Consider the following 19,679-nt stretch of genomic DNA (forward strand, 5'->3'; position numbering starts at 1 on the left):
CCGGCAGGCGGGTTCTTTAGCAGTAACGCCACCTGGGAAGCCCAGGGTATTAAAGGTAGAATGGTTAAAGATCATGGGGCATCCTGAGCATCCCCGTTCTGCGTCCCACTCCCCAAACTGCTCATTGTCTGTGATGGAAGCTTCTGAGCATCTTTTCTTTCCCGTCCTCAGTTCTTGGGAATACCTAAAGAGGTGAACGCCTGACCTTACCACTCCCTCCGGGACCCGGGCCTGAACAAGCTCAGGGGCCACAGCCGATTGGAAGCGAACGCATGGGTCTCTCCCCTCTCTCTTCCCGCAACCTGGCTCCGGGACCGGTCTGGCTGGCTTAGACATCTGGGGAATTAACATGTCCCGCCCATCCCTAGCCTCGAGCCGCGCAGACTCCGCGTCTCCGCCCTTGTTCCCTCGCCGCTTCCAGCTCCTACGTGTGAAAGCCGCTACAAAGGGCTTGAATGAAACGTGTGTGGGTTTAGTGAGTCGTAAGCCACCAGGGGATCCCGTCTCCCCACAAACCAGAATCTCTCGCAGGAGGCTGAGGAAGGGGAGGAGGCGAGGAGCGGAGCACTGGATTTCGCGGGCGCGCGCCGCGGCTGGAGCGGCGGGGAGAGGCAGGGCCACCTCCCCCCTTCCCAGCCATGCACCGCCTCGCCCGCGGCGGTTCCAGGCACCACAGTCTCCGCCCGGGCTGTGCCCGCCGTCGCCGCAACGAGCTCCTGCGGCCGCCGGCCCCGTCCACCGAGGAGCAGCGCCAGCCCTCCCCACCCCACCTCCACCACCGATTCCCTTCTCCGCGGGGACGCGCCGCCCAGCAGCCCGCGCCGCCCCCTGGTCAACTTTGAGCGAGAGGAGAAACAACTTCGGCAGTGGCCGCGGGTTTCCAAACCCTCGCCTCCCGGTCCGCAGCAGCCTCGGGTTGCCGGGGTTAGGTGGGGCAGAGTTTCCTAGGCACATCTGAGCGGCGTCTGGCAGCTAGCAACCTGTTTCCAGCGAGCGGGAACGGGACTGTGGCTCCTAGGGATCCGAAGGAGGGCAACTTGTTTTTTTTTCCCTTCAGCGACCTCGGCTTGCCGCTGGATAGAGCCGCCTCGAAAGGATGTAAATAGGCGGAGCAACTGTTACCGAGAAGGCAACCACCCAAAAGGCAGGGAGGAGCGCGGGGCTTCGTCCGGGCTTCTCCCAGTCGCAACATTAATCATCAAGCAGGTGTTGGTTGCAAGTTTTCAAGGTCAGCCACTCGGAGCAGCGAGTCCCTCCCTGAACCTTGGGGATACGTAGCGCCCGGGTTGGATTTGACTGAGAAATGCTCAGGACGCCAAACAAGGAAGGATCGTAGAGGGGGAGGGTTGTGACCCCAAGACCCATCCCCCAACATCCCCGTAATCTCCCGTCCCCCGCTGCCGGGGCGGGGGTTAGTATGTGACATGTGCCTAACTCTCAGCGGCAACTTAGGCAGCAGGTGTCGGTCCTAAGCAGGAGCCGCTGCTGCTGGGTGCGCCCTCGCCCAGCCATGCGGGCCGCGGGCGCACCTCTCGCCCGCACCTCGCGGCTGCTGCTTCTGCTATTGCTCAAGGTGTCCGCTTCTCCTGCCCTCGGGTCCGCCCTTGCGCCCAGGAAGGAAAATTGTCTGGGAGAAAGATGTTCACCTACACTGATCCAGCGTCGCAGCAGGGACGCTTGGGGACCAGGAGATTCTGCAGGAGACCTTCTGCCAACTCGTGAGCCCAGGGAGGAGGAGCAGGAGGCAGTGGTGCGCTCGGCGCCCCCGTGGGACCTACCGGCCGGTCCCGGCGGTGACCCAGGTGTGGGCAGAGGGGCGGAGGCGTTGGCAGCTGAGCCCTCGGGACCACCGGCTAGGCCACCTGGAGCCTGGAGGTGGAAAGGTGCCCGGGGTCAGGAGCCCCCTGAAACTTTGGGGAGAGGGAACCCCACGGCTCTCCAGTTCTTCCTTCACACCTCAGAGGAGAAGAAGGGTTCCAGAGGCGCTGGCCTTTCTGGGCGTAGCCAGGAGCAGAGTGCAAGGAAAGAACCCGGAGCCAGCGACCTTTATTATTGGCCAAGGAGAGCTGGGAAACTCCAAGGTTCTCACCATGACCCCCAACCCAAGACGGTCCATGGGCCGTCGGGGTACGAAGGGCGGACGATTGCACCCCCTGGCAGGGCGCTGGCTCAGAATGGGTCCTCCCTTGAAGGAGTTCATGAACGTGGGGGTCCCCGGCGGGGGAACAGCACGCACCCACGCTTGCGACTGAAGAACCCGTTCTACCCGCTCACCCAGGAGTCGTACGGAGCCTATGCGGTCATGTGTTTGTCCGTGGTGATCTTCGGGACCGGCATCATTGGCAACCTGGCAGTGATGTGCATCGTGTGTCACAACTACTACATGCGGAGCATCTCCAACTCCCTCTTGGCCAACCTGGCCTTCTGGGACTTTCTCATCATCTTCTTCTGCCTTCCGCTGGTCATCTTTCATGAACTGACCAAGAAGTGGCTGCTGGAGGACTTCTCCTGCAAGATCGTGCCCTATATAGAGGTAATGCCGTCCAGGGGGTCTCGAGCTACTGGCTTTATTCATTTCCGGGATTTATAGCATCAGGACTGCTGCTCCACACACCTACCTGGCTGCTGAACCCCTGCGCTTTTCCTGAGTCTCTCCCCCATTTCTCTTGCCAATCATGTATATGCATTGGCATTTATACACTGGGTGTGGGGGGCGGACCTGAGCAGGCTTTGTCCGGTCACCTTCAAACTCATCTGCTCCTGAATTGGGAAATAACTATGATCTCATTATACATAGGATTGTTTAGGTTTTAAACGTATTTCTCTGAATATGGTGTTTTATGGTGTGTGTGTGTCTGTGTGTGTGTGTGTATATTTGGAGACTGTCAGATTCTAGGGTTAATAAACAATCAGTCCTTGACTGTCATTATTAGAGCCAAAGTCCTATATCATTTATCTACTAGGTTTCTAGTGCTCCAATATGATTTATTCCCCAAGAATATTATTAAATTCTTTCCTTAAATATAAAAAAAATTGAGTAATATTTTGTTTAACAGAGGAAATCTACTTTTCTTTGTTTGTCACTTGCTTCAATACATTAGTAACTTCCCAAATTAGTTTTAGGGTCTGGCTGTCTGCCATGCTATCCTATCTGAATTCTTATATTCTTATGTCATTTCTGTCCCTCTGTTTTCATTCCTCAATTTTGTAACCATTTTATTTATTTTGTATGAATGACCTTAAGCAAAAATAACACTTTGAACCTCATGGCACAGAATTTAATGAACATTCTCAAAATATATAGTATATATTTGACATTTGTTAGGGTGTGATGGAGTGACTACTTTTCTAAGACTAGAAATTTTCTTAAGACGTAGGGGACACTTAATAGGTTCTGAAGTTTGGAAATGAGAATCTTAGAGTAAAATTTTACTGTAACATCCTACAGCTAGTGTCCTTAACCGTTATTATGGTAGTTGGAATTTGCTCTTTAAATGGCTTCTCTTTAAACACCAGCTCTTGGATGGAGCCCAAGTGCTTTGTTGCCAGTTGTGTTTTTAGCCAGCTGGCCCTTGATTTCCTCCATTCAGACTGCCCATTTCATTTATGGAAGCAGAAGAGAAACTGTAAATATTCCAGAGCCCCTGATCCTGTCTGGCACCAGGGCCAGTGACACTATGTTCAGCATTGTTCCAGGGCCCAGAGCTAGGGGAAAAGTAAACAGAAAACAGTACCTACTTAGAAGGACCAAGGCAAGAAGCTGTAAATAAGACCCTCTGCTATTCTGGCAGGGATCAGCTGCAGGATCATTGCATGCTTGCTAAATCAGCTGTTGCTGCTTTACCAAGATCTAGGATTTCTCTTGTTGCCAAGCTCCAAGCAGCTCCGAAACATCTAATTTATTTGGAAGACAGCTCATTTTTGAATTGCAGAGAAGGAAGTTAAATTTATGAAGAGAATATGTGTCTACCAGTCATCTTTTCAAGGTCAATTTCAATGTAAGGTTTCTCTGATTGTTTAAATAGTGCAGAAGAAATTGACATATGCAAAAAAGAGACAAAAGTAAACTCATAAGTAAATAGGAGAGTTACTTCCAAGAAGAGGAAAGCATATTGGCTTGTTTTAAATGTACTGGACAGGATAAAATCTTCATACAGAAGAGGGAAAACAATAAAGAGGACAGAAAAAAGAAACTGGGAAAGAAAAAAAAATACTAAAGTTCTTTAAAAAAACACACACACAAACTTTAAAATAATTTAATTCAAAATCAGAAAAGAATAATCAAATTTTGGTGAGTTTTATGAGACCTATGAGTTTCGAGTGATGGTATTTATTATGTATGTGTTTTAATTTTCTTTCTCTTTCTAATTCTGAGGATTTTAGAAAATACATGTTTTTTCATTTGTATTCAGTTTTTAAATTTAATTCTCATCTCATTAAGAATAGCAATTATTGTTATTTTTTACTTTGTATTTTCTCCTTCTTCATAGCCCTTTCTGTTTTTTTAGTTTTTGGTACAGAGCTTTTTTTTTTTCCTCTAGAGAAGCAAAGGCTTGAAGTAAAGATTCATTCATTTTTTTTCTTGAAAAATTAAACTATAATATACATTTCACTGTTAGAGTAATGAATAAAGACCTTAAGATTTAGCGTTTCTATACTCATACTTAATCCTGTTCTTCTGAAATAATTCTATAATATTTCATCATTTTCTATGAAAATGATCACTACTGTGATTAGACAGTAGTATTAGCTCCACAGTTCCTGATTATGAGTGCAAGAAATACAATCCAAATTTCAGAATAAAGCATTTCTGCCTCTAAGAGGTATTGCTGTTTTCACAGAAGTAAGAGGGATCTAATGCCTATTCCATGTTGGGTTTCTGGGAAAAAACAGGGACATTGAACTGTGATGCAGATGTCACAAAGACTTCAACAGACAACACAGGAGCTCTACAGGCTCTACCATCCCCACAGGCTGGGATGGTTCTACAGGAATGTCCTGAATGTAGGCAAGAGGACCCAGCCCTTATGGACCTGTCACTGGATACAAGTTGCTCCCAGGCAGGGGGCATAACCTTGAGCTGGGTGCATCTCTTTGGTCAAGGGCAATCCTATAGAGGAATGCAGCTAAGAGCCATCAACTACCAATAGTCCCAGCAGCTGGGAAGTCAGCATTTGATTCCTTAAAGGACTCTGGGGTGGAGAAGCAATGTGTGTGGGAACAATAGCATCCACTACATTGACCTTTGAATTATCATGTTGAATTAGAACCAGGTAACATTCTAACTGAATCCCCTCATTTTAAAGATGAAACATGACACTCAGAGAAGAGAAATGACCCTCCTAAATATATACACTAGTCAATGGCAACCAGACCCTTCGTCTCAACCCTTAATGTTGATATTTGGTTATTAGGCAAAAATCTATGAGGCAAAACAGTGTCCAGTAACTGTTTTCTTTTTCTGCTCCTCGTTATCTTTTAAAAAAACTTTTGAACCCAACAGACAGGAAAAAAACAATAAACCTAGTTGACATCATTTGTTTTATGATGAAATTTATGGCTTTTTATATTTTTAAATTTCATCTTCCTTCCCATAAACTGACAGTAAATTCCCTAGTTGGTAGCTCATTAAATTTTTACAAGTTGCAATAATTTGGGACAACTGCACTTTTAAATGTGCCAAAGATGATTATCTTAATAATCAAATACATATACATAGGTTGTACTTTATGTTCTTAACAACTACAAATTGTCTTAGATTGGGGAGCACATTACAAATATTTTTTAAAACTTTTTCCACAATTTGCCTTCATTATGAATCTTTTTCTTCTTGGCTGCAAGACTCTGAAAATTATTTGACATTTCATCTCCTTTTATTATCTAGATTTGATCCTTTCTTTACTTTTTACTTTTTTATATTTATCTTATTTGTTGGCTATTCTTTTCCCATCACACACTCTCTATTGATTTATAATGTCTGAGCTACCATTTTTCTAGTAGTTGTTTTTGCCTTTTTCTATGTGTTTATTTTAAAATTTTAACCACAATTCATTTTGATTGATCTTTACAGATTTTCTCTACCTTCTCTTTTGCCTTCATTTCCTTCTCTACTATAGTTCTTTCTTCTTGAGCTTGAGTATTAGCATCATCTTAAGTTGGAGAAGGCAATGGCACCCCACTCCAGTACTCTTGCCTGGAAACTCCCATGGACGGAGGAGCCTGGTAGGCTGCAGTCCATGGGATTGCTGAGGGTCGGACATGACTGAGGGCCTTCACTTTCACTTTTCACTTTCATGCATTGGAGAAGGAAATGGCAACCCACTCCAGTGTTCTTGCCCTGGAGAATCCCAGGGACGGGGGAGCCTGATGGGCTGCTGTCTCGGGTCTCACAGAATCGGACACGACTGAAGTGACTTAGCAGCAGTAGCAGCAGAAGGAGGTAGAAGAATTTAGGGGAGAATTCTGTTTGACTTTCCTGGTGGTTCAGACGGTAAAGCATCTGTCTACAATGCGGGAGACCCAGGTTCGATCCCTGGGTTGGGAAGATCCCCTGGAGAAAGAAATGGCAATCCACTCCAATACTATTGCCTGGAAAATCCCATGGACAGAGGGGACTGGTAGGCTACAGTCCATGGGGTCGTAAAGAGTCTGACACAACTGAGCGACTTCACTCTGTTTGCATAGAAAAATAGGTGTTTCTTCAGCAGAAAGAATAGGTCTTTGCAATTTGCATTCAACTCTTCTTTATTTCAGAGTGTTGACATAAAGTGTAAGGAGAACACTGAGCTTCCAGAGTCTATCTCTAGAAAGGGAATTCTATTATATTTAATGTTACTGTGAGTGGGATCATAGTGGGAACATATGTAGTTGATAATTTCTCTCTTTCTGTTCCAGGATTATGAAGTCTTTGTGGTCTAGTGATAAGTCCCATAAAGACCAAGGGTAGATGGAATGGTAGGAAAAGGGGACAGGAGAGAAGGAAGTCTGGGTGGATGGTGGCCATCCTAACACATACATCATTTTAAACTGGTTTATCAGAAAGTCACCAGAAAAAAAACAAAACAAAAAAACACTATACTCCAAGCAATAGTTGTTTGTGGAGAGAGAATGTATGTGCTGCTTGCATATGGAGGTCTGGGTGTGGACTGCAGTAGGAGGATGGCAGAAGAGATCCCTACCGTACCATTTTCTAGGGATCTAACAAATGCTTCAGTTCAGTTCAGTTCAGTTCAGTCGCTCAGTTGTGTCCAGTTTTTTGTGACCCCATGGACTGCAGCACACCAGGCTTCCCTGTCCATCACCAACTCAATGGAGTTTGAGCAATGAAGCTTGCTCAAACTCATGTCCATTGAAGTCGGTGATGCCATCCAACCATCTCATCCTCTGTCGTCCCCAATATTCTTGCCTTGAGAGAACCTCATGAACACTATGAAAAGGCAAAAAAGATATAACAAGTGCTTAAAGCCAAATAACTCAGGCATTGAATGTGGCAACTGGAACAGCCCTTTGCTCATTACTTGATGAAAGCTGACCAGATGGAAGTATATCATCTGATCCAGATCTGCTGCTAAATGTATATTTCTCTTTGGATGTCAGTTGGAGGTTTTGAATAATATGTTGTTTTTTAGTTGCTAAGTTGTGTCTGACTCTTTTGCCAGGCTTCTATGTCCATGGGATTTCCCAGGCTAGAATACTAGAGTACTAGAGTGGGTTGCCATCTCCTCCAGGGGATCTTCCCAAGCTGGGGATGGAACCCTCCTCTCCTGCACTGGCAGACAGATTCTTTACCACTGAGCCACCAGGGAAGCTATGAGAGAATCCTTGTTGTTGTTGTTCAGTGCTAAGTCCTGTCTGACTCTTTGTGACCCCATGGACTGTAGCCTGCCAGGCTGTTCTGTCCTTGGAATTCTCCAGGCAAGAATACAGAGTGGGTTGCTATGCCCTCATCCAGATGATCTTCCTGACCCAGGGATCGAACTCCCATCTCTTATGTCTGCTGCATTGGCAGGCATGTTCTTTACCACTAGCACCACCTGGGAAGCCCTTATATTGCCATTGCTACTGCTAAGTCACTTCAGTCGTGTCCGACTCTGTGCAACCCCATAGACGGCAGCCCACCAGGCTCCATACAGGTATGCTATTCTACACAGATTTCCCTAGAACTCCTACATTAAAGTACTAACATGCTGATCACAGGAGATAGTAACTTTGCTTGAGGAGTGCATTAGACATTGGTTTGTTTAGTCGCTAGGTCATTTCTGACTCTTTGCGACCCCATGGACTGTAGCCCACCAGGCTCCTCTGTCCTCTGGATTTCCCAGGTAAGAATACTGGAGTGGGTTGCCAGTGGGCTTCCGTGGTGGCTCAGAGGTAAAGAATCTGCCTGCCAAGGCAGGAGACACAGGTTAGATCTCTGGGTAGGGAAAATCCCCTGGAGAAGAATTAGTTATACTGATGGACTTTTAAGTGGAAGAACACAGTTTTGAGAGCTATTTGAAAGTTACTAATAATGTTCTCAGGGAAAATAAACACACTGAATGAGAATGGTACTTAACAAATATTGTATGACTTCCTATTAATCCTTTATAATAATTTTCACATTCCCATGCAAGAGAAATATTTGGCTGATAACTCCAAAGAGTTAACCAGAAAAGAAAAAAAAAAAATAGAGTGTGCGCCTATGTATAACTATTCATGAACGGTGTACAATGAAGTTTATTGAACTTGGGTTCCACCTGAGAAATGTTGTTGTTCAGTTGCTAAGTCATTTCTGACTCTTTGTGACCCCATGGACTGCAGCACTCCTGGCTTTCCTGTCCTTCACTATCTCCCAGAGTTTGCTCAAACTCATGTCCATTGAGTCTGTGATGCCATCCAACCATCTCATCCTTGGTTGTCCCCTTCTCCTCCTGCCTTCAATCTTTCCCAGCATCAGGGTCTTTTCCAGTAAGTCATTTCTTCACATCAGGTAGCCAATGCATTGGAGCTTCAGCTTCAGCTTCAGTATCAGTCCTTCCAATGACTATTCAAGGTTGATTTCTTTAGGATTGACTGGTTGGATCTCCTTGCAGTCCAAGGGACTCTCAAGAGTCTTTAGCACCACAGTGCAAAAGCATCAATTCTTCAGGTGTCAACCTTCTATATGGTCCAACTCTCACATCTGTTCATGACTACATACATGACATGTCATAGCTTTGACTATATGTACCTTTGTTGGCAAAGTGATGTTTCTGCTTTTTAATACACATGAGGAATGAAAGTTTTATAATAATCAAATGTGAAATTCAAATACTTTCCTTAACTATTGATTATAAGAATGCTTTCCTTTTGTAAAGCTTGCCCATGAAGTAGAAACAAAAATATAGGTTTTTTTACTTGCCTCCTAGAGATATCAGTTGGCTTTCAGCTTTTAAGAATTATTCACAAAACACTAGCACCCAATAAGGACTAAAGAGCAGCTTAAATAATTCATTATTTTCTATAGTCCTCTTCCATAGATGTCATTATTCATTCATTTATTTACTATCCATTCATTCATTAAACATTTATTGGGCTTTTATTCTATGCTATGCACTAAATTAGGAGGGAACAGGAGGGATAGAGAGGGAAAAGTTTCCAGAGTTCAGTAACATAGATGTGTTACTGCTATTACAGACAAGTGAAACCACATGCTATACAGTGTGATAATATGATAAGAGGGGCTTAAACAAGCTGTCATGGAGGCTCAGGAATGGCCCTGGAATCAGTCATCTCACAACTGCTCTTCCTCTCTCCAAAGATGAAAAAATTCAACTGAAAACTATGTTCCTTTTCATTCCTTTTCAATCATATTCTTACTGTTAGTTTTCATACATATGTACAGCCTAGAGCCATGGTGAGAAGGCAATGGCACCCCACTCTTTGGCACCCCAGTACTCTTGCCTGGAAAATCCATGGATGGAGGTGCCTGGTAGGCTGCATTCCATGGGGTCGCTGAGAGTCGGACACGACTGAGTGACTTCACCTTCACTTTTCTCTTTCATGCACTGGAGAAGGAAATGGCAACCCACTCCAGTGTTCTTGCCTGGAGAATCCCAGGGACAGGGGAGCCTGGTGGGCTGCCGTCTATGGGGTCGCACAGAGTCGGACACGACTGAAGTGACTTAGCAGCAGCAGCAGCAGAGCCATGGTGAAAAGCTACAACTATTAATTCATGCTTTCTTGCTTTTTCAATTTGTCTTAGGATATGAGGTGTATGAGATATTTCAGCAGATATGACTGTCCTAGACATTTCATTTAGAATACAGAATTATTCTAAATATTGTTAAATGTTAAATTATTATTTGGAAATACAATGCCTGAGATAACCATTTCCGAGTTGGAATTAGTCATCCTTATTAGTCATAAAGACATTAAGTAAATCGAGTTTTTAAAATTGTACTTAAATGAATGGTTTATGTAGCAGTGCAATAGCAGAATGTTAAATGACGTCCTTTTCTTCCGAAAATCTCTTAAACATACCAACTGTTTAGTTTGACCTTAGAGGACCTGGGAAGAAAGGCTGACAAGAGAGATACTTTACACCTTATTATAGAGCCAGGGAAAATGGAAGCATGGAGAACTGGAGTCATCCCTCAAGCCCACAATCAACTTTAGGACTTACCCTCAGTTTTTGAGGGCTTTCAAAGTATGTGGTTATATCAACAAAATATCCTTCAACAGCGAAAAAGAAGTAAATATTTATGTGAAAGCAAAATAGATCTGAGCTTCTGAGTCTACCCAAGGCTGAGCAAGTAAGGCTCTGACTTGTCCTCCACCCTTGTACTACATGGGCCATGAGAGAAGTCCCACCTTTAATAGCTCTTCCTGTGAATTGTAGGGTTTCCCTGGTGGCTCCGTGGTAATGAATCCACCTCCAAGGCAGGAGACTTGGGTTAGATCCCTGGGTTGGGAAGATCCCTTGCAGAAAGAAACAGCAACCCATTCCAGTCTTCTTGCCTGGGAAATCCCATGAACAAATGAGCCTGGCAGGCTACAGTCCTAGGTTTAATGGTATCCCATTGGAAGCACAGGGCTCTGAGTCTGGGATGTGGACCAAGTGAGGAGAAGAATGTGTATACCACTGTGCACTGAGGTTTGTCTCTGACACTGCACTTCTGCACCCATCCTCCAGAGATCTTCTGTCATATTTCTTACCACGAATTGACCTGCCAGAGTCCCATAATTAACTCAACCTTGTTGCCAAGACTAACTTTTAGGTGTCCTTATGAGAATGGTATTCTTTGTGCCAGAAGAGATGATCTCTTCGAAAATTTCAAGGTGGAGTGGAGAATGGAATTGCTACAACCTCAAATATGGGCTCTTTCTATTTGCAAAGTCGGTACAGACACTTTCCATAAAACTTCCATAAAAACCGGATATAATCACAGTTCCAGACTTATTCTTGAGATAGAATACTTTCAGCTTGTGAATTTATGATGGTTTTCAATGTGATCTATCAGCACACTTGAGTGGTTCACAGCATGAAGGAGGCCAAGGTCACTGATTTGATCCTAGCCTACAATGAGTCATTTCAATTAGGTCTATGACTGTACTCGGGGCTGCCATTTTTCACTCCCTTCTCATCACTTCCTGCCTTCAGGGAACTTTCCTCCTACCTCTGATGCTTCTCCTTGGTTCAAATTTCTCTCATATAGGAAAAGCATCTGTTAACTAATTCACAGTAAGATGTGACATTTAGAGATACATGTCTTTTAAAAGAAGGATGAATAAAGAAAGAGTACTACTTCCTTTACCTATTACCCAGAATGGGATTTTGGTTAGGAACAGAGAAATTGTGTCTTTAAATATGGTCTCTCAATGTCCTTCAAATCATAATTACCTAACAACAAATGGATGAGGCCAGTTCTGATTTTGTCTTTAGTTTAGGTTCACCACCATGTGCCAGGGACTGCTTGCTATCCAAGGAGTCCCGTGGACAGCAAGGAGATCAAACCAGTCAATCCTAAAGGAAATCAACCCTGACTATTCAGTGGAAGGACTGATGCCGAAACTGAAGCTCCAATACTTTGGCCACCTGATGCAAAAGAGCTGACTCGTTGGAAAAGATCCTGATGCTGGGAAAGATTGAGGGCAGGAGAAGAAGGGAGCAACAGAGGATGAGATGGTTGGATGGCATCACAGACTCAATGGACATGAGTTTGAGAAAACTCTGAGAGATAGTGAAGGGCAGGGGAATCCTGGCATTCTGCAGTCCATGGGGTCACAAAGAGTCAGACACCACTTAGCAACAGAACAACAACAACAGGACCATATGCAATGGTGCAATGTCATTATTCACAAGAAAAAACAGGTGAAAATTTGTTATAGGTCTTTGGAAACTCATCAGAACCCCTAGGTGAAAAACAGAAATTCCAGTTCATTTTAAGATTGATTAGAAAGAACATTATAATATTAAGAGTTGAAATCTAGACTTTGGGCTTGTGGCAAACACTTTGAAATTAATTTCTAATTATTGAGAATAAATTTAGAATGCATAAATTCCTTAAGAACTGTTGATTCCAATAGATGGCTTACATTTTAGGACAAATGATGTTAATCTTGCTTCAGTTGCAATTTTTTTTTAACCAATAAGCATTGGTATAGTTATATTTAAATAATAACATTTTAGATAAGTTGTAGCAAAATGATTTTTTTCTAACTGCAAAGGAATGTACTTCTACAGAAGTCAAAAGTTGCAATTGTTAGGAATGTCAAGGTGGGAATGATAAAAGTAAAAGGATAAATACGAATTTTAGGATGATATGTTGACTTTTAAATAGTCTCCATTTTTTTTTAACTTAGTAAGAACGTGTTACCAAGTTTAAAAATGAGGGTGTAAAGTTGAGAATGCAGCAATAATGATAGTTGATACCTTGAAACTTCTTTCCCTGACACTGGGTATCATGTAAAGATGAAATAGGCTGGGTACAATTGAAATAAATAGATACGTATAATATGCAGTTGTATCAGATTAAATCTCAGTGATTTTGACAAAAGTAAGAAGCCCTTTTTTTGACTGTGGAAGAGTGCCTGTGAAGGGCTTTGTTTCATTTCAGAGGCCTATGCGTCCTTGCCAGGACTGAGACACATCTCTCCTACTCACTCTGTATTTTGGTTTGGAAACACTAATACAAGTGTGTCACTGCCGCAGGATCGTGATTAGCATGTGCTCCAAAATGAAGACCTTTTGATAAAGGCCATCACGTTGATAGTGATGAATGAAGTGGCTTTGATAAACAGTGATGATAAACAGTGGCTTTAAAAAACATGGTTTCTACACTGTTGCTCAAAAAAGTGTCTCTGGTGGGGAAGTTGCCCTGAGAGTTTCGAGGAGATGCGTTATGGAAAATCCAAGAGGAAGCCAGAGACACAAGCTCAAGCCATTTAGAGTTTCACAGGAAACTCTACCCTGTGCTCCTGCTTTTTTTCCTGACTGATTGTTAGGTCTCTAACCATGGACTTATAATGGGTTATCATTCATGGTCCAAATGAATGGGTTTTCTTAACAATGATGCCCTTGTTTTGAGGGTTACTTGTGTACAAAGGACAGCCCATAAATAGATGCACTTGTCTTTCTAAGGTAAAATGTAAGTTAGGCGAGAGTACAGTGTCATGACTTTGGTTAGAAATGTTCCTGTTTTATAAAAATCAGTGTATTCCAGTTGCTTCACTATAGTTAAACATGTGGGTTCAATGTCATATGAAAGAATTTTTGCTTGGAAGTCCATCTGTCTTTTCTTTCCCCATCAGTGTTATCACTGATGTCTACCAGAGGGTTTAACAAAATATACTATTTATTTGGTATGAGTTAAACTTTCGCAGCTTGACCTCATTCATAAAGGTTTCTTTTTTGCCTGTTTGCAGGAAGCTTCTGAGAAGTGGAGCTATAGCTACCACAGGATTTTCGTAGATGACTGTTTTTCATAACATATCCATGTGCTCTTTCTTCACATCATTTTGAATGAACAGGGATTTAAAATAGTACTAGCTGAAGACAGTAGTTTCCTCTCAGCTGGCTGTTTGTATTGAGTTAGACCCTTCAATGGTAGGGAGAACTCTTGTGCATTGAACTGCTGCTTTCCCACGTGAGGGTCTCCACTTGCCCTGTGCCTCTACGGTCCCTTGAAGCAGCACTGCAGGTGACCGCAGGTGACCACAGCTGCCCACAGCCTCACTGTTCTAGATGGTGACTGGGCAGCAACATTTGCTGTTGTTCTTCTTCCAGGACACAAAGAAGAGCAGAACATGGCTGGTGAAAAGATTTCAGAGTTGTTTATTCCGATTCTCTAGTGCCTGTATTTTGATGCCAATCCCCTCAAAATGACATATTATTTTCCCAAATAGTTAAAGATTTCTGCTTCCAACTTTCCTTTGATCTTGATTCTCGGAATTAACCATCTTGTCCATTCAAAGTGTTTACATTTCTGCTTTTGTTGATGTTAATTATTCCTCCTGTTGCAGTTTAATTAATAAGAGATTGCATCTCATGCATTCCATCTCTCAGAATATGCTTCAAAGAACTAACCATCTAAGCTAACGCTTAGAGCTTTACTCCCAAGAGCATATTTCTAGTGATATGGAATTTTAGCAATCAGATATGGTCATTAAATTCAGACAGATCCAGCCTTCATGATACAGTTTTATAATTGTATATAATTGCACCATTCATCTTGGTAGAATTTCTAATGAGCTGTATGTAAACAAGTATATTTAAAAATTGTGATAGAAATCTTTTCATGGCCAAATGTTACCCCAACATTTAGCAATTCTAATTACATGGATAGATTCCATATCTGAGTAAACAGAAATTAGCCCACTACTCCTTCTCCAACTGATTTTTATCCATATATTTCTGTGGCATGCAGTTAGTTCTCTACAAAGGTTTACAGCCTCCTGTAAATAACTTGGGAAAGTACTCCTTTCTCGCTGTTTCACATCATGTTTCAAGTGCATAAGTGAATTTATAGAAAAATATTTGGAGTAATAACACTGCAGGCAGTGGCAGCAGGAGAGAGTAGCTATCTAGGACTGGCATTTGGGATGCAGTTGCTCTTGGCAACTGCGTAGTAAGTGCTGTCTGTATTTGGGGAGGTGTTTGTCTCAGCGGTTCTTTTAACAACTCTCTGTAGTTCTTGTGATCTTCCTGGATGGTTTACCTCATTTCAGCTGGATCCTAATTGCAGAGAATTTTATCAGAGAGAAGAACAATTTGAAAGTAGAAGGCTATATGCAGGAATTTCCTGAAATTTGTGTATGACAACTGAGAAGTTTCCCATAATCCGTGGTTTGTCAAGAGCACTACACATCAAATATGTTTGAAGTACTCAGTACTGCAGCTCTCAGGAGTATGGTGGAAGAACTGAGCATCTTCAAATAAAATAAAATGTGGAAGGATTCCTGAGTGAAAAAAAAAATCGAGGCACATGTAAATCCTGCTTAAAATTTGTCTTAATTTTTTCTTTTTTAGATGAGTTATACAGAATCTATAAACACCCCCCCCTTTTTTTTTTCTTTTTGAAGCAGTGAACATCTTTTCATTAAGAATGAAAATGCAGCAAAGTTTACGGTATCCAAGGAGCAGATAATTTAACACACCTGTTTTAGTATCTGTCCACCTACATTCATTTGCTCTTTGCTGTTACCGCACATTAAATGCTTTCTAACAGATTTGAGATAGGTATGCACATGATAGCTCCTGTAGTAATTGGTTCAGATTTTAAATCTCTAGATTTAAAATGATGGAGCTCAATCGGGGAGAAGATACTGTCTCTTGTGTATTGTGTATTCTCTGTAAGTAATGATAGAAAATTACCAAGCAAATAGATTTTGTGAGCCTCTAAGAGGCTGCTTCTTCTCAGAGTCTAGTATTTTCATATTGCCAAGTTGTCCTTTTAATAGAAATGTTATTCATTATTTTAAAAGGCTGCCGAGCATAAACTTTTGCAGCTTTGTATTTTTGGACTGACTGTGGAAACAGGGTGACAAGGAAATATGCACATGCTTTGCCTCAGTGAAGATGGTGCAGAAAGTCTTGCTGAGGACTCTTGTACATTTGATAGCCTGAGAATTTTTTTTGTTTTTTTGTTACAAAAAAATTTATATGTTTTCTCTCTCAATCTTATAGAGAGATGACTCAAAACACTTGCAGAGCTAATATATACATTAAAACCTCCAAAAATCTGTACAAGAAAATACAGCAATTTCCAAATAATACTGTTTGATGCAGACCTTCCTTTAGAAAATGACACATTCTTCTTAGATTTCCAAAATGTGATATTAAAAAAAAGTATTGACATAAAATACAATCTGTTCTTAGGACAGTTGCACAGTGTGGACTTCAATTTTAGAATTATTTTGAGTCTCTAGCATAAATGAAAAATATATTTCTAATAAGGTGAACAACTCATTAAGTTGAAAATTAATTTTAAAAAGGTAAATGTAGAGATGACTCAGGCATATTAGATTGATGTTTATGCTGATGTTTATGGAAAACTTCATGAAGATTTTGTAGTAAAAGAACTGTGGTTATAAGTTTAACCATGACCTCTTGATTTGCTCTGATGTAGACTTTATTATTCCTATTTTCTTTCATTTTTGCTTTTCATACAGGTAACCCCTCATTTTATCTCACTTTCAGACTGTCTCTACCAATAGTTATGAGAGTAATCAGGACATGCATGCAGTATCCTTATTTTCCATATGAGAACTAGTAGACAATAATATGTGGTGTATAAGAAGGAAGGCTATTTGCCATTGGAATTCATAGAATCCACAAGGCAAGTTTCTATTTTTCTAGGGAGAATGACAGCTTAAATGTAGTAAGTAAACAATTAATATTTTGAGTGCTGAAATTGTTAGGACGAATGGTTTTCCTTTTGTCAACATGGTCCTTTAGAGTCCTAAAAATTTAGACATTAATGTATATTAATTATATATATATATATACACACACACGTGTGTGTGTGCATGTGTGCATGCATGCTAAATCACTTCAGTTGTGTTTGACTCTTTGTGACCCTGAAGATCGTAACCCTCTAGGCTGCTCTGTCCATAGGGTTCTCCAGGCAAGAATACAATACTGGAGGGGGTTGCCTTGCCCACCTCCAGGGGATCTTCCCAACCCAGGGGTGGAACCACATCTCCTGCATTGGCAGTGGGTTCTTTACCATTAGTGCCACCTGGGAAGCCCATTTGAATGTAGGTATTTGGGGTATACCCCAAAGCAGCCCATTCACTTAAGGGATTTTCTGTTAGTCTCCTGTTTTATCTGAACCTTCAGGAACATTTTACCTCCTATCCATTGTCCTTGTTTAAATATATAAATAATGACTTCATTTATTAAACATTAAATTACTTTAATTTCACCCCAAACAGTGGAGTAAATTTGGTGCTCTCAGATGATTACTCTGCTTATCTTGTGACTTTGAGAACCGCCTTACCTCTTTTGGTTGTCTATAACGTAGCTGATCTTTATGCATCCTTCCAGCTTTAATATTTTTTGGCTCCATGACCCAGAACGACTATATTTCTTCTTTTTTTTTCTTCTATTTTTATTTGTTGTCCTTACCATGATTCATCAGAAGTCACCAACAACAGTTACCCACGCCTGATTCCAGGAAATTGTTCTTTTCTTTTGAGGGGTACTTTTCGCCCATCTATCTGTATTTATTGCCTAATGTTTTGATCTTTCAGAGATGACCCAGGATAAACATATTCTATGTTCCTCCTGCAGGTTGCTTCTCTGGGAGTCACTACCTTCACTTTATGCGCTCTGTGTATAGACCGCTTCCGGGCGGCCACCAACGTCCAGATGTACTATGAAATGATAGAAAACTGTTCTTCCACAACCGCCAAACTTGCTGTGATATGGGTGGGCGCTCTCCTGCTAGCCCTGCCAGAAGTGGTGCTCCGCCAGTTGAGTAAGGAGGACCTGGGCTTGAGCGGGCAAGCGCCTGCTGAGCGCTGCGTCATCAAGATCTCCCCCGACCTCCCCGACACCATCTATGTCTTAGCCCTCACCTACGACAGCGCTAGACTCTGGTGGTATTTCGGCTGTTACTTCTGTTTGCCCACGCTTTTCACCATCACCTGCTCTCTAGTGACTGCAAGGAAAATCCGCAAAGCCGAGAAAGCCTGTACCCGGGGGAATAAGCGACAGATCCAGCTAGAAAGCCAGATGAACTGTACAGTCGTGGCTTTGACCATTTTATATGGATTTTGCATTATTCCTGAAAACATTTGCAACATTGTGACTGCTTACATGGCCACAGGGGTTTCCCAGCAGACAATGGACCTTCTAAATATCATCAGCCAGTTCCTTCTGTTCTTTAAGTCCTGTGTCACCCCTGTCCTCCTCTTCTGTCTCTGCAAACCCTTCAGTCGGGCCTTTATGGACTGCTGCTGCTGCTGCTGTGACGAGTGCATTCAGAAGTCGTCCACGGTGACCAGTGATGACAATGACAACGAATACACCACAGAACTGGAGCTCTCACCCTTCAGTACCATACGCCGGGAAATGTCCACGTTTGCTTCTGTTGGAACTCATTGCTGAAGGAGTGAGCACAGCCTGGGGTTGGCTTAGCTTTCTTTTTTGTTTGTTTGTTTGATTTTCATACCCTGTGAAAGTTTTTACTCCTATTTTTCCTTACTGGGAAAAAAATGCAAAAGAAAAAAAAAGAGAGAAATATTAACTACTGGTAGAACTGATTTTGCAAATTAATATTTGTGCTTTGAAAAAGAAGTTTATATTTAGTTATTTAAGAAGTATGGGAGGCCCATAATTTTAGATCATTTTATCTGGTATGGTGCTAATATTTTATTTGAAAAAAAGTGACTGCACCTTAATTAATTGCTAACTTACTTTTGTTCTTTTAAAAAATATAATCACTGTATATTGGTTATAGCCATGTGATTTTGTAGGCTATTTTCTGTTTGAGTTGTGATTGAAAGTATATTGTATGTGGTTTTGTGAGATGAGTTGTAGTTAAGAAGCACTCACCAAGTAGCACCAAATAAATGACACTTTATTCTTTAACCTCATTGTCAATCTACTTTTAACCAAGGTTCAATAAATATTTTAATTGCTTTAAATACACAAGTACTGGTTTTATGCACGATTTAAAATTGACCTTATTGTTTTATAAATTCTATTTTCCTTTAAGGCTTCTCTGATAGCTCAGTTGATAAAGAATCCGCCTGCAATGCAGGAGACCCCGGTTTGATTCCTGGGTCAGTAAGATCCCCTGGAGAAAGGATAGGCTACCCACTCCAGTATTCTTGAGCTTCCCTCGTGACTCAGCTGGTAAAGAATTCACCTGCAATGTGGGAGACCTGGATTCGATCCCTGGGTTGGGAAGATCCCCTGGAGAAGCAAAAGGCTACCCACTTCAGTATCCTGACCTAGAGAATTCCCTGGACTGTATAGTCCATGGGCTTGCAAAGAATTGGGCACGACTGAATGACTTTCACTCAGTTGACTATTTTGCTTTAAGACTGGAAACCATTATGTTACAAAGAAGTTTTCCTAACAGTACTATTTATATGTATGATTCATAAAACTATATTATATGTTTCAAAAAAGTATTTTTAATATTCATATAGAGATGCAAATTACATCCAAATATTTATAAAATATGAATAAATAGACAGCAGAGTAGAAA

At 42.0% G+C, this 19,679-nt stretch overlaps 1 protein-coding gene across 1 annotated transcript; it reads left to right on the top strand.

The window, feature by feature from the left end:
• The first annotated feature begins 1,115 nt into the window (after nt 1-1,115).
• Nucleotides 1,116-19,110, top strand: GPR37 (G protein-coupled receptor 37). Its single transcript, XM_027539103.1, has 2 exons — nt 1,116-2,533; nt 17,753-19,110. The coding sequence occupies exons 1-2, from the start codon at nt 1,511-1,513 to the stop codon at nt 18,569-18,571; spliced, it is 1,842 nt and encodes a 613-aa protein (XP_027394904.1). The 5' UTR covers nt 1,116-1,510; the 3' UTR covers nt 18,572-19,110.
• The last annotated feature ends 569 nt before the right edge of the window (nt 19,111-19,679 follow it).

Source organism: Bos indicus x Bos taurus, chromosome 4 (assembly GCF_003369695.1).
Source record: "Bos indicus x Bos taurus breed Angus x Brahman F1 hybrid chromosome 4, Bos_hybrid_MaternalHap_v2.0, whole genome shotgun sequence".
In the NCBI taxonomy this organism is placed as follows: domain Eukaryota; kingdom Metazoa; phylum Chordata; class Mammalia; order Artiodactyla; family Bovidae; genus Bos; species Bos indicus x Bos taurus.